Genomic DNA, 12,125 nt, shown 5'->3' on the forward strand with positions numbered 1-12,125 from the left:
GTTACCATTTTCGCACAGGTATCATTCGTTCTTAATTTCATCGTTTGATTCATATAGATAAAAGGTTTTTAATCGCTTATTTTATGTATAGGTAAGCATATAATTGAGGTAGGTATAAAACTAGCCAAATGTTCTGAATGCACTGGTGGACCCCTGTGATAGCAGACCAGGGATCTTCTTCCCATGTTGGCTGCCCACCTAGCCGCATTCACAATGCTCTACGAATGGAAAACTACAAGGTCTGGCAGCCATTGTGGCTGTCAGCTTGTAGTTTTGAATGAAAACTTAATTGAGTCTACCTGTCAGAATCTATCGGCTTCCTCGTACGAGGTAGGAGCAAGGCAATACACAGACAGATCTGCAGGAGACCTGCATGGCATCAGTGAACTACTGATCACTGGTGTAATGCTTAATAGGCTCCCAAAACAAAAAAAATTATAAATGCACATTTTTTTTTACCTGCAACAAAAATGTGCATTTATTCATTTTTTTGTCACAAGGTGAACTTATCCTTTAAAACTGAATTCCAGGCAAACGGCTAAATACACAAAGACAGATGTTTTACTTGCCAGATTTGCATTTCAGCTCTGATATTTACACAGCCCCGCCAGAGTTCAGAATCAGGTTGGTCAGTTTTCTCTACTGCAGTTAAAGCAGAGTTCCAGGCTAAAATGCAAGTAGGTCTTGAATAGTGCCCCCCACAACCCCCCCATTTTTGGATATATTTTTTTTTGTCATTTTGTACCTTTTCTGTTTAAAAGCTGGTCTTCCGTCCTACCTCACCATGGTGAGGTACCTAATTTCTGCATTTGCATCGGCCCCTCCTCCTTTCCTTGCTGCCTCCTGGGACTTGTGTGTGTCCCAGGAGATGACAGGAAAGAGCAGCGCAACTCGTGCATGCCCAGTAGGAAACTGGCTATGAAGCCTGAACTTGCAATGCCTGCACCCGAAGCCGATGGACAAATCGGCTTGGGATGCCGACATTACGGGATCCCTGGACAGGTAAGTGTCCTTATATTAAAAGTCAGCAGCTACAGTATTTGTAGCTGCTTAATATTACATTTATTTTTTTACAGCAATACAGCTTGGTCATTTGATTGGACAGTAAAGGCGAAGCAAGAGTCATAATGTCACTCTCTTCTATCAGCATGTTCCTAGATGGCACACATGCTTGCATCATCCCTGATTGGATAATACTGTTCTGCTCTACCTTTCTGATTTTTTTTAAAGTTATATTTTTTTTGAGAATTCAGTTAACAATTGGCAGTCACAACATTCCCTTTCAAGGGGAACATACATTAGTAGAGGCCAACAAGTCAAATTCAGGTACTTACACTAAAAAAATACTTTAAACTTTTTTTGAATGTGTATATATAAAACTGTATTCATTTTTTTTCCAAATATATTTATTACTACCTGAAATTCTGCTTTAGGTTTATGTTGAACAATCTAGTTTTAATTTCTATGACAGTGGTTGTCAATTTATGAGTTAAAGGGGGAATCAAATGGGGCTCCTGACATCACCAAAGGGCCCCACATAATGTTCAATTTATGTAATACTTCAGAGGACTGTCAGAAACTGCAGATCTAATAGAAGAAATGAGGGTCAGACTGTGTGGACATGCTACATGTTTGGCTGGGGATATGTTACAGAAGATGATCTGAAACTGGATTCAGCCACGGACCTAATAAGTGATCATGGACCTGTATCTACAGTGCCTTGCGAAAGTATTCGGCCCCCTTGAACTTTTCAACCTTTTGCCACATTTCAGGCTTCAAACATAAAGATATAAAATTTTTATTTTTTGTGAAGAATCACCAACAAGTGGGACACAATTGTGAAGTGGAACGAAATCTATTGGATAATTTAAACTTTTTTAGCAAATAAAAAAACTGAAAAGTGGTGCGTGCAAAATTATTCGGCCCCTTTACTTTCAGTGCAGCAAACTCACTCCAGAAGTTCAGCGAGCATCTCTGAATGATCCAATGTTGTCCTAAATGACTGATGGTGATAAATAGAATTCACCTGTGTGTAATCAAGTCTCTGTATAAATGCACCTGCTCTGTGATAGTCTCAGGGTTGTGTTGAAAGCACAGAGAGCATCATGAAGACCAAGGAACACACCAGGCAGGTCCATAATACTGTTGTGGAGAAGTTTAAAGCCAGATTTGGATACAAAAAGATTTCCCAAGCTTTAAACATCCCAAGGAGCACTGTGTAAGCGATCATTTTGAAATAGAAGGAGTATCAGACCACTGCAAATCTACCAAGACCTGGCCGTCCCTCTAAACTTTCAGCTCAGACAAGGAGAAGACTGATCAGAGATGCAGCCAAGAGGCCCATGATCACTCTGGATGAACTGCAGAGAACTACAGCTGAGGTGGGAGAGTCTGTCCATAGGACAACAATCAGTCGTACACTGCACAAATTTGGGCTTTATGGAAGAGTGGCAAGAAGAAAGCCATTTCTCAAAGATATCCATAAAAAGTCTCGTCTAAACTTTGCCACAAGCCACCTGGGAGACACACCAAACATGTGGAAGAAGGCGTTCTGGTCAGATGAAACCAAAATCGAACTTTTTGCCCACAATGCAAAACGATATGTTTGGCGTAAAAGCAACACAGCTCATCACCCTCAACACACCATCCCCACTGTCAAACATGGTGGTGGCAGCATCATGGTTTGGGCCTGCTTTTCTTCAGCAGGGACAGGGAAGATGGTTAAAATTGAGGGGAAGATGGATGCAGCCAAATACAGGACCATTCTGGATGAAAACCTGTTGGAGTCTGCAAAAGACCTGAAACTGGGATGGAGATTTATCTTCCAACAAGACAATGATCCCAAACATACAGCAAAATCTACAAAGGAATGGTTCACAAATAAATGTATCCAGGTGTTAGAATGGCCAAGTCAAAGTCCAGACCTGAATCCAATCGAGAATCTGTGGAAAGAGCTGAAAACTGCTGTTCACAAACGCTCTCCATCCAACCTCACTGAGCTCGAGCTGTTTTGCAAGGAAGAATGGGCAAGAATTTCAGTCTCTCGATGTGCAAAACTGATAGAGACATACCCCAAGCGACTTGCAGCTGTAATCGCAGCAAAAGGTGGCTCTACAAAGTATTAACGCAAGGGGGCCGAATAATTTTGCACGCCCCACTTTTCATTTTTTTATTAGTTAAAAAAGTTTCAAAAATCCAATAGATTTCGTTCCACTTCACAATTGTGTCCCACTTGTTGGTGATTCTTCACAAAAAATAAAAATTTTATATCTTTATGTTTGAAGCCTGAAATGTGGCAAAAGGTTGAAAAGTTCAAGGGGGCCGAATACTTTCGCAAGGCACTGTACATGCCTGATTCTTACTCATAAGTTGTGAGTAGCCACCTTTTACTATATCTTCATTAAATTGTTCATACCTACTGCACTCAGATTGGCACATCTTGTCTTTTCTTAATTTTTTTTTCCCCAGAATATTTGCTTCTACTCCCTAGAGAGCTGCCACTGGTGCAAACTATTTTTAATCTCCCCCAGCTCTCATTGCTGGGACTCTATTTATATATATATATATGATATAAACACTATATATTAAAATTTATTTTACTTGATTGCTGCTATAATGTATTGTTAGTCATTGCTCCATGATTTTCCTTTTCTGTCTTTGGAAGTTTAACAAGTATTCATTTTGTTCAAGGGTAACCCACTCAATGTTGGACATTTAGATATTTTTCAAACACATCAACAGTCCTTGAGATACATATACAAAGAAAGTGAGTATAACCTACCACCGTTTTCCTTAAATTGAAATATCTGCTATGGGTGGATTGGTCCTTTAAGTTGAAAATCACAAATGTCACATTATCACTCAGGTTTACTACAATCAAAATGAACAGTTTATAAAATAATTTTTTTACATTATACACATTTGGTCAAACATTTTTTTTTTTAAGTGTACACATATTTACACAGGAAGCCATGGCCTATTTTATGCCACTCATCAATCTGCTACTGGAATTTATAAAACTGAATGAGTACAGTGACTTAGAGGTAATGTGAAGGGTAACATCACTGTAACCAACTGAGCGTGCAGTTCAATAAAGTGTGACATGTCTGAACAACAAACGTCCAACAGCAGTATCTATTCTTGTGTACTGGGTCATAAATTAGTGTTTTCCACTGAACATGCTGAAACACAGTAGAGGGATTAATACAAAGGCACATGGAGCGGTACAGAGGAATAGATTGGATATCCAAGAGGCGGGTCCGCTGCTTGCACCGTTAGGTTCCGTAGTAGCACTGGGTGAGCCTGTATGCTATAGCGCTCCTCATCATCGTTTGTGGCGTACAGAAGTTCCCAGGAAAGGTTTGCCCATTGACCGCGAACAGCTTCTGCATTAAGTTTCCCGATCTGAACCAGCTGCTCCTGAAGGGTGAGTACTCTGCCAGTGTACACCCCCTGGATGGAAGGGAAATATTGGTTAATGTGCATCTGCTATCCACCACATTTATATATAACAAAACAAAAGCAAAGAAATCTTTCAGACAGAGATCCAGCAACTGTCATTTTGGTAGCTAAATGAGGCTAGTAGTTTTATATCAACTGCTAGAAGTGGGCATATAGCAGACTAGTGTTGCTAAACCAAGGGCAAACTAAATACACAATTTAAATACATAAACAATATTACCAAAAGTATTGGGACTACTGCCTTTACACACACATGAACTTTATTGGCATTACAGTCTTAGTCTGTAGGGGTTCAATAATGAGTTGGCCACAGGGGCAGCCCGTCCATTGTGGGCGCATGGGTGCCGTCCCCTATGCATGCTCCCAGCCCCTTTCAGGACCCCGAGCACATGACTTCCTGTGGCGGGGATGGGCGGGAGTGTGTTTTTGAAGCACTGATTAGAGCCAGAGGCTCTAATAAGCTTCAAATTAGGGTGGGCTCGGAGCGCAGAGCATTGCTTCTGTAGCCCACCCAGGTGTGTTGTAACAGTGAATGAATATTTGCTGTTGCAATCACTGATCATTCTCCCGGCCAATCGGGAAGCGGGGCTGATACCCATCAACCAATTGGCTGAAAGGTCCTATTGGACACCTAGGAGAAGAAGGGAGGAGCCGCACAGAAGACACAGGAGCCCGCCTGCCGTCCACAGAAGCCCACCAGAGCCTGCTACCCGCTGCTGCCAATGGAGCCCGCTGAAGCCCACCGCTGCCTGACAGAGCCCGCAGCCCACCCGCTGTGGCCTGCTTGGCCCACCCTATGCAGCTATAACAGCTTAAACTCTTCTGGGAAGGCTGTCCACGAGGTTTAGGAGTGTGTCTATGGGAATGTTTGACCATTCTTCCAGAAGCGCGTTTGTGATGTCAGGCACTGATGTGGTCAAGGAGGCCTGGCTCGCAGTCTCCGCTCTAATTCATCCCAAAGGTGTTCTACTGGGTTGAGGTCAGAACTTTGTGCAGGCTAGTCAAGTTCCTCCACCCCAAACTCGCTCATCTATGTCTTTATGGACCTTGCTTTGTGCACCGGTGAGCAGCTTTGTTGGAACAGGAAGGGGCCAACCCCAAACTGTTCCCACAAAGTTGGGAGCATGAAATTGTCCAACATGTCTTGGTATGCTGACACCTTAAGAGTTCCCTTCACTGGAACGAAGGGGCTAAACCCAACCCCTAAAAAATAGGATTTTTTCTACAGCTTACATGTAAAATCCTTTTCTTGGAGTACATCACAGGACACAGCCGGATATTATAATAATAACTAATTGTGTTATATGCCACCTATAGGTGAATGGACACTGGTAGATCAGAACAATCAAACAGGAAGTCCTCCCCTATATAACCCTTCCTACACAGGAAGCACATCAGTTTTGTAGCAAGCAATAAATTCCCCAAAGAGGGGAGGGACCTCCGTGTCCTGTGATGTACTCCAAGAAAAGGATTTTACAGGCAGGTTGTAGAAACAAATCCTATTTTCTTTATCGTACATCACAGTACACAGAGCCATTTATTGTAATAACTAGTTGGGATGTCCCAAAGCAATATCCTTGAGGGGAGGGAGACACCATCATAGAATCTGCCACCAGAAAGGGACCTACTCTGCTATTTGTAATATGCTGAGGCCAAAGGCAGCATCTTCTACGTGATTGACATTCACCTGGTAAAAATCCTGTAGATGTATAAAGCAAAGACCAAATAGTGGTCTTGCACACCTGGGCCACTGACACCCAATGACGGATGGCCCAAAATACTTCCCCACACCTGGTAGAAAATCTCTCCCCAGAAACAAATGTGTTTTTGCCATTCAAAACCATAGACATCATTGATAAACTGGCAGATCCACTGCTAAATATTCGACCTGGATGCCGCCTGCCCTTCCTGGGCTCTTCTGGCAGCACAAACCAGGATTCCTGACCTGTGTCGACAACTCAAGTAGATTCTGAGCACCTGAACAACCTCTAGAGCAGTGATGGCGAACCTTGGCACCCCAGATGTTTTGGAACTACATTTCCCATGATGCTCATGCAATCTGAAGTGTAGTTGAGCATCATGGGAAATGTAGTTCCAAAACATCTGGAGTGCCAAGGTTTGCCATCACTGCTCTAGAGGTTGTTCAGGTGCTCAGAATCTACTTGAGTTGTCGACACAGGTCAGGAATCCTGGTTTTCCATCACTGCTCTAGAGTATGTAGTATGTGTATCTTTCTCCTGCCGTATGTGGATTAGGAGAAAAATAAAAGGCAAGACACTGTCCTGATTAAAGTGAAAACTAGAAACCACTTTAGGCAATAAGTAGATGAGGACGTAACATCACCTTATGATGCAAGACCAAGAATGGCTCCTTGCATGAAAGAGCCGCCAACTCTGACACTCCATTCAGTGAAATGATAGCAACCAAAGAAGCCATCTTCCCTTCCGAGATAAAAGGACCAACAGAATCCCCCAAATGGTTCAAAAAGTGGCCTCTGCAAGGACAATCAAGATCAAATTCAAGTCCCAAGAATACAAGAATGGCCTGACAGGTGGGACTGTCCAAGTTACATGCTGTATGAGTGAGAAACAACCGCCTCTGGAAAAGAATGGATAGGGACGAACTCTGACCCTTAATTGTACTTAAGGCCAATCTCATTTCCCCTACCAATTGGAGAAAGGAAATCTCCCACTCACATTTCTGTGGGTGCCACTTCCTGGCTTCACCCCAGACAATTTTTTTTTCAAAAACCTGTAACTGAAGTTCACCAAAGCTGGCTTTCGGGGGCTTTAACAGTGCTGAGATACAGAACTCAAGACCATAGGTGCCTCTGGACTGGGAGTGACCAAGGAGAAACCGCTGCAAGACTCACTATGTCAGTGTACCAAGCCCTCTTGGGCTAATTCGGCCAACACTAATATCAGTGTTACCACCTCATGGATTCTTTGCAAAAGATGTGGCAGAAGCCGAAATGGGAAAAAAACGCCATATAAGGAAGAACCGATCCTTAAGGTGTTACCAGTACATCTACCCCTATTGGCAGTGGGACATCCCGGATACTTGTCCTAACCTGTTGTAGAACTTGGAATCTAGTAGATTCCCCTGCAGAGTTTCCCTTGCCTGGAGGACTGACACCGCCAGACTGAGGAACTGCGGGCAGGAGTTTTTAGGCGAGGCCGCGGCTTCGGCCAAATCCGTGAGGCTGGATGCCGCGGACTAGGCCGAAGCTGCGGCCTCGTCTAAAAACTCCTGCCCACAGCTCCCCAAGACCGGCGCGGTGTCCATAAAAAAAAAAAAAAAACTCAATTCGAATCGTGAATCGAGTTTTTTTTTTTTTAAATTGCAGATTTTTTTTTTTTTTTTTTTACAAAAATCGCCCAGCTCTACTTAGTACCTACCTTTTCTTGGCATCCTTACCCCCTTTCTTTTTGTAAAGTCCCAAAACAAGCAGCATTCCTCTCAAGAAAAAGGTACAAAAAAAGAGGGGGAAGGGAGGCCAGTCACAGAGACATTTTAGGCCTCATGCACATTGGATGTATTTTCTGCTGCTCCTAGGAGCATTTGGCATTTTTGCCTGCCTCTAAACACCACTTTGTGTTAGCCTATGTGTCCATGCACACATAGGGGTTTAGAGGAATTTAGAGGCACAAAAAAACGAAGAAGCAGAAGCAGAGTCGTTATTATTGTGACCAATGAAATGAATAAACAGCCAAACGCCTGAAGCACCTAAACACGTTACACGAGTTTAAGTTATCAATTGTTTTTTACTGCATAAACGCTGCTGCCAGGAGGAAAGAAGTCTAGAAAAGTTAGCAAAATGGCCACTGTGTATGAGGCCTTAATGTCATTGAACCCTCTTATCAAGCAGTGCTCTTTACAATGTTATAAAGAGAACTCTCTGTAGCACACTGTAAGACTGTGGACACCATACTGCAAACTGTATTTTATGAATGGCAGGTAAAATGCAGACACAGCATTTAGGAAACTCTGCAGTATCCAGCGGTGAGTGGTATCTGCGCTCAGTTATAAATGGAGCTCCTAAAGTATATATATATATATATATATATATAAAACCTTTTTTTCCAATTTTGGATTTGGTGTGTTGGAGGGGTTAAAATCTTTGCCAGATTTTTATCGCCACACATGTCTTCGCTGGGGAAATTCATGCTTTCTAAAGCCACGTTTACATGCTGAGTTTTTTTTTTTTTTTGTTAAAATGAAAAACGTATGTAAACAAAACACTGCTAAATGCGAGTTACCTCGTTTGGCAGCGTTTACAAGCTGTTACAGGCATTTGGCATTACAAATGCCTCTTTACATCCACCTGAACCCATTTCTTTTGTGTTTCAAAAAAAGCTTCTAAACTGGACTGCCTGGAAACAACTATAAACAACCCTGTGTACATGTACTGATAAGATAACAGAGGAGAGTTCAGGGGCAGATAACAGAGGAGAGTTCAGGGGCAGATAACAGAGGAGAGTTCAGGGGCAGTTGAAAAAAAATGTCCGACTGCTCCTAAACGTCCATTTAGCAGCAGTGTACATGAGGCTTAACTGTCTTGATGACCACTGGGGACTTTACAGGGCACAATATAATTTGTTTAACAACTGTGTCTCAGATGAGAAAGGCTGAAAAAAAAAAACTCTTGGCTGTTCTAGAGTTCCTGGCTTTTCACTCATATTGCACAATAGTGGTTTCAATCTTTTACTACATTTAGATTTTTACAAGACTTTACTTGTTATGGTTATTACACTAGATAAGCCTACGAGATGTCACACTGTCGGAACAGCTGCTTCTGATCCCTTGTAAGCACAAGCAGCTGACACGTTCAGAAAATAAGTAACTAAATCATAAAGCAAAGTTCAGCTCATTACATGTCTTTTAGGCTACAGGAATTACACCTTTAGATTAATATTATATGGTTTAGAACAGAGGTGTGCGACCTCTGGGCCAGGATCCCAAATCAGTAGTCAGTTTTCATGGTCTGTAAATTATTTTAGATTGAAAGCTCTAACAAGCACTGCCCTGATTCCATCTGTAGTGAAATATATTGTAACTGTACTGTCTGCCCTCATGTTGTAATGCTCTGTGCAAACTGTTGGCGCTATAAAAATCCTGTATAAAAAAATAATAATTGCAAAAAATACATTTAAGCAATGCCTTCTCTTGATGATTAATGTGTATGCAAGCTCTAACAATGAACTTCACTTATTTGCTACCTTGTGGAGTTTTAATATACCAATGAATGTGTTTTGTTAACATACATCCACAAGTGATGAATGATTACATTTAGGTAGAAAAAATATTCTAACATCCCGGAAAACTCTTAGGCTCGGTTCACACAGGGGCGGCACGACTTGCAGCGCGACTCACAGACGCAACCTGCACACGACTTCAGCGGCGACTTGCAAAACGACTTCTGTATAGAAGTCAATGCAAGTCGCCTGAAGTCGCCCCAAAAATAGTACAGGAACCTTTTTTCTAAGTCGGAGCGACTTGAGTCGCTCCTATTAGAACGGTTCCATAGTACAGAACGGAGCGCGACTTGTCAGGCGGCTAAGTCGCTCCTGTGTGAACCGGAACTTAAGCGCAACAATCACTTCTGTTCAAGTCACTGTTCTATGCTTAACCACATGCCAACCACCATCATGTTGTTTGTGATATTATAGAGAGGCCCGTCGGCTCCTCTGGGTTCAGTCGACAGGTCTCCCACTAATGCGCAACTGGGCCCAAGCCCCTCCTCCTTTCTGAATAAAAAAATGAAGGCCTCCTGGGATATGTGATGTTCATGGTACAGCGAGCACGTCATTCGCCTAAGCAAGTGACGTGCATGGTGGAAAGGGGCCACACAATTTACACACAAACACAAAAAAATAAAAATAAAAGTGAAAACCCGCAGTTGCAGGAAAGAAAACTGCTTAATGTAAGGCCAGCTTAAGGGTCCCCACGGTCCTGTCCTCAGACCCCTTTTCTTCTCTATCTACATTCCCTCCCAGGGTCACTTGAGAAACTCCCATGGCTTCCGATACTATATCTATGCTGATGACAAATCTATCTTTCTACTGCCACCTCACCCCTGCATTAAACACTTGTTAACTTACATATAAGTATAGATGTCACACCACTTGCTCAAACTCAATCTTTCTAAAATGGAACATATAATATTCCCTCTACCTGTGCTCCCTTCCCTCATGCCAGGAAGTGAAGTGCAATTCTGGACTATGACCTGTCCTTTCAGCCCCAAATCCAATCACTGTCCAAATTGTGTAGACTTCATCTCCATAACTCATTCACTCCCTTGTTATCTCTAGCCTTGACTATTGCAACTTCCTCTGCATAGACCTACCTCTATGCAGGCTATCCTCTCCTCAGTCAATCATGAATGCTGCTATCAGACTCCCCCCAAATCCATACCAGGCCCTTTTGGGTAGAACCCCACGGCAAAAAAACAAACATAAAAACAAACAAACACATGGCAAATCCACACAAGACCCCTATCTCCAAGAATGCAGCCTGGCAGGCCAAAAAAAAAAAAAAAAAAGGGGGGGGGGGGAGCTAGCTCTGCCCCTCCACCCCAAAGTACCTTGTCATTATGTTGGGGACAAGGGACTCTTCCCCACAACCCATTAAGGGACATTTTGTTTTTTTTAAATAAAGGAATTGTCAAAAATTATCTCTGTGTTTTTAGTTCTTTTTTTTACGCTTTTTTGGTGAATGAGTAGGGGTACTCATTCAGATGGGGGGCAGGATCAGGGGGACCCCCTGTTAAAGGGGACTTCAAGACTCCGATAAGGCCCCTGTCCACAGACCCCCCCCCCCCCCAACCAATGGCCTGGGTTGTGGGGAAGAGGCCCTTGCCCCCATCAACATGGGGACAAGGTGCTTTGAGGTACGGGGAGGGGTAAAGCCCCCCCTGCCCCAAAGCACCACTCCAGGTTGAGGGCATGTGGCCTGGTTCAGGAAGAGGAGACCCCATGCCATTTTGTTCACAATTGTATGTCCCTGGAAATGTTTTTTTTTTTTTTACATTCAGCTGTCAGTGGGGAACTATTGAAAAATTCTCCTCCATTCTTGTTATGGTAACAGCTCACAATTTCAGAATATCCCTCACTCTTAGTCCCAGTGGCAATGGTCACTATGACAAAGTGAGAAGGTAAATCTCTTCAGCAAGGAAACAGACAGCAATAAAAACCTGACAGAGGTCCGAAGTCACTGATGCCTTACTATCCAAAATGAAAAAGTAAAACTTTGGCTTTAGATACATCTTAAGAACAAACATTACAGTTTTTTGACAAGTGACATGGCAGTTAAAATTAAAGTAGTGCTAATTTATGTGCCAATTTTTGTTTCAAGTTTTACTTGGTTCTTTTACGAACTTACCATGTTTGGGTCATGGCCCAGAGAGAACAGGTATGGTTTCTCTTGTAAAACAGCCTGCTGCCACTCAGAATCTGAAACCAACCCAATGTACCAATCATTGTCATACTCTTCAAGGTAATTAATAAGCTCCTTGAAATCTTCCACTGGTCCCAAACTTGCCTTATCAACCATGAGCTTAAAGGTATACCTGCAAGATAAGTTAACAGATGTACAAATTATATAAAAGTAAAAATACACGCCAAGTCTTAACAAGTGTTTGACTTTGACATATCACACAACCAGGC

The 12,125-nt window shown here is 42.6% G+C and overlaps 1 protein-coding gene across 3 annotated transcripts in view; it reads right to left on the reverse strand.

Annotated features, from left to right (window-relative positions):
• Nucleotides 1-3,866: 3,866 nt before the first annotated feature.
• PCNX4 (pecanex 4) overlaps nucleotides 3,867-12,125 on the reverse strand; it is a 115,625-nt gene continuing 107,366 nt past the window's right edge. For all 3 annotated transcript variants that reach the window (XM_077464386.1, XM_077464387.1, XM_077464388.1), the window contains 2 exons: nucleotides 11,842-12,028; nucleotides 3,867-4,452 (listed from right to left, as the gene is read on the reverse strand). In XM_077464386.1, the coding sequence (XP_077320512.1) occupies nucleotides 4,201-4,452; nucleotides 11,842-12,028 (439 nt within the window). In that variant the 3' untranslated portion in view covers nucleotides 3,867-4,200. The remainder of the gene's footprint in view (nucleotides 4,453-11,841; nucleotides 12,029-12,125) is intronic.

Source organism: Lithobates pipiens, unplaced genomic scaffold (genome assembly GCF_037356315.1).
Source record: "Lithobates pipiens isolate NorthernLeopardFrog02 unplaced genomic scaffold, aLitPip1_a1.2 Scaffold_30, whole genome shotgun sequence".
NCBI classification, from domain to species: Eukaryota; Metazoa; Chordata; class Amphibia; order Anura; family Ranidae; genus Lithobates; species Lithobates pipiens.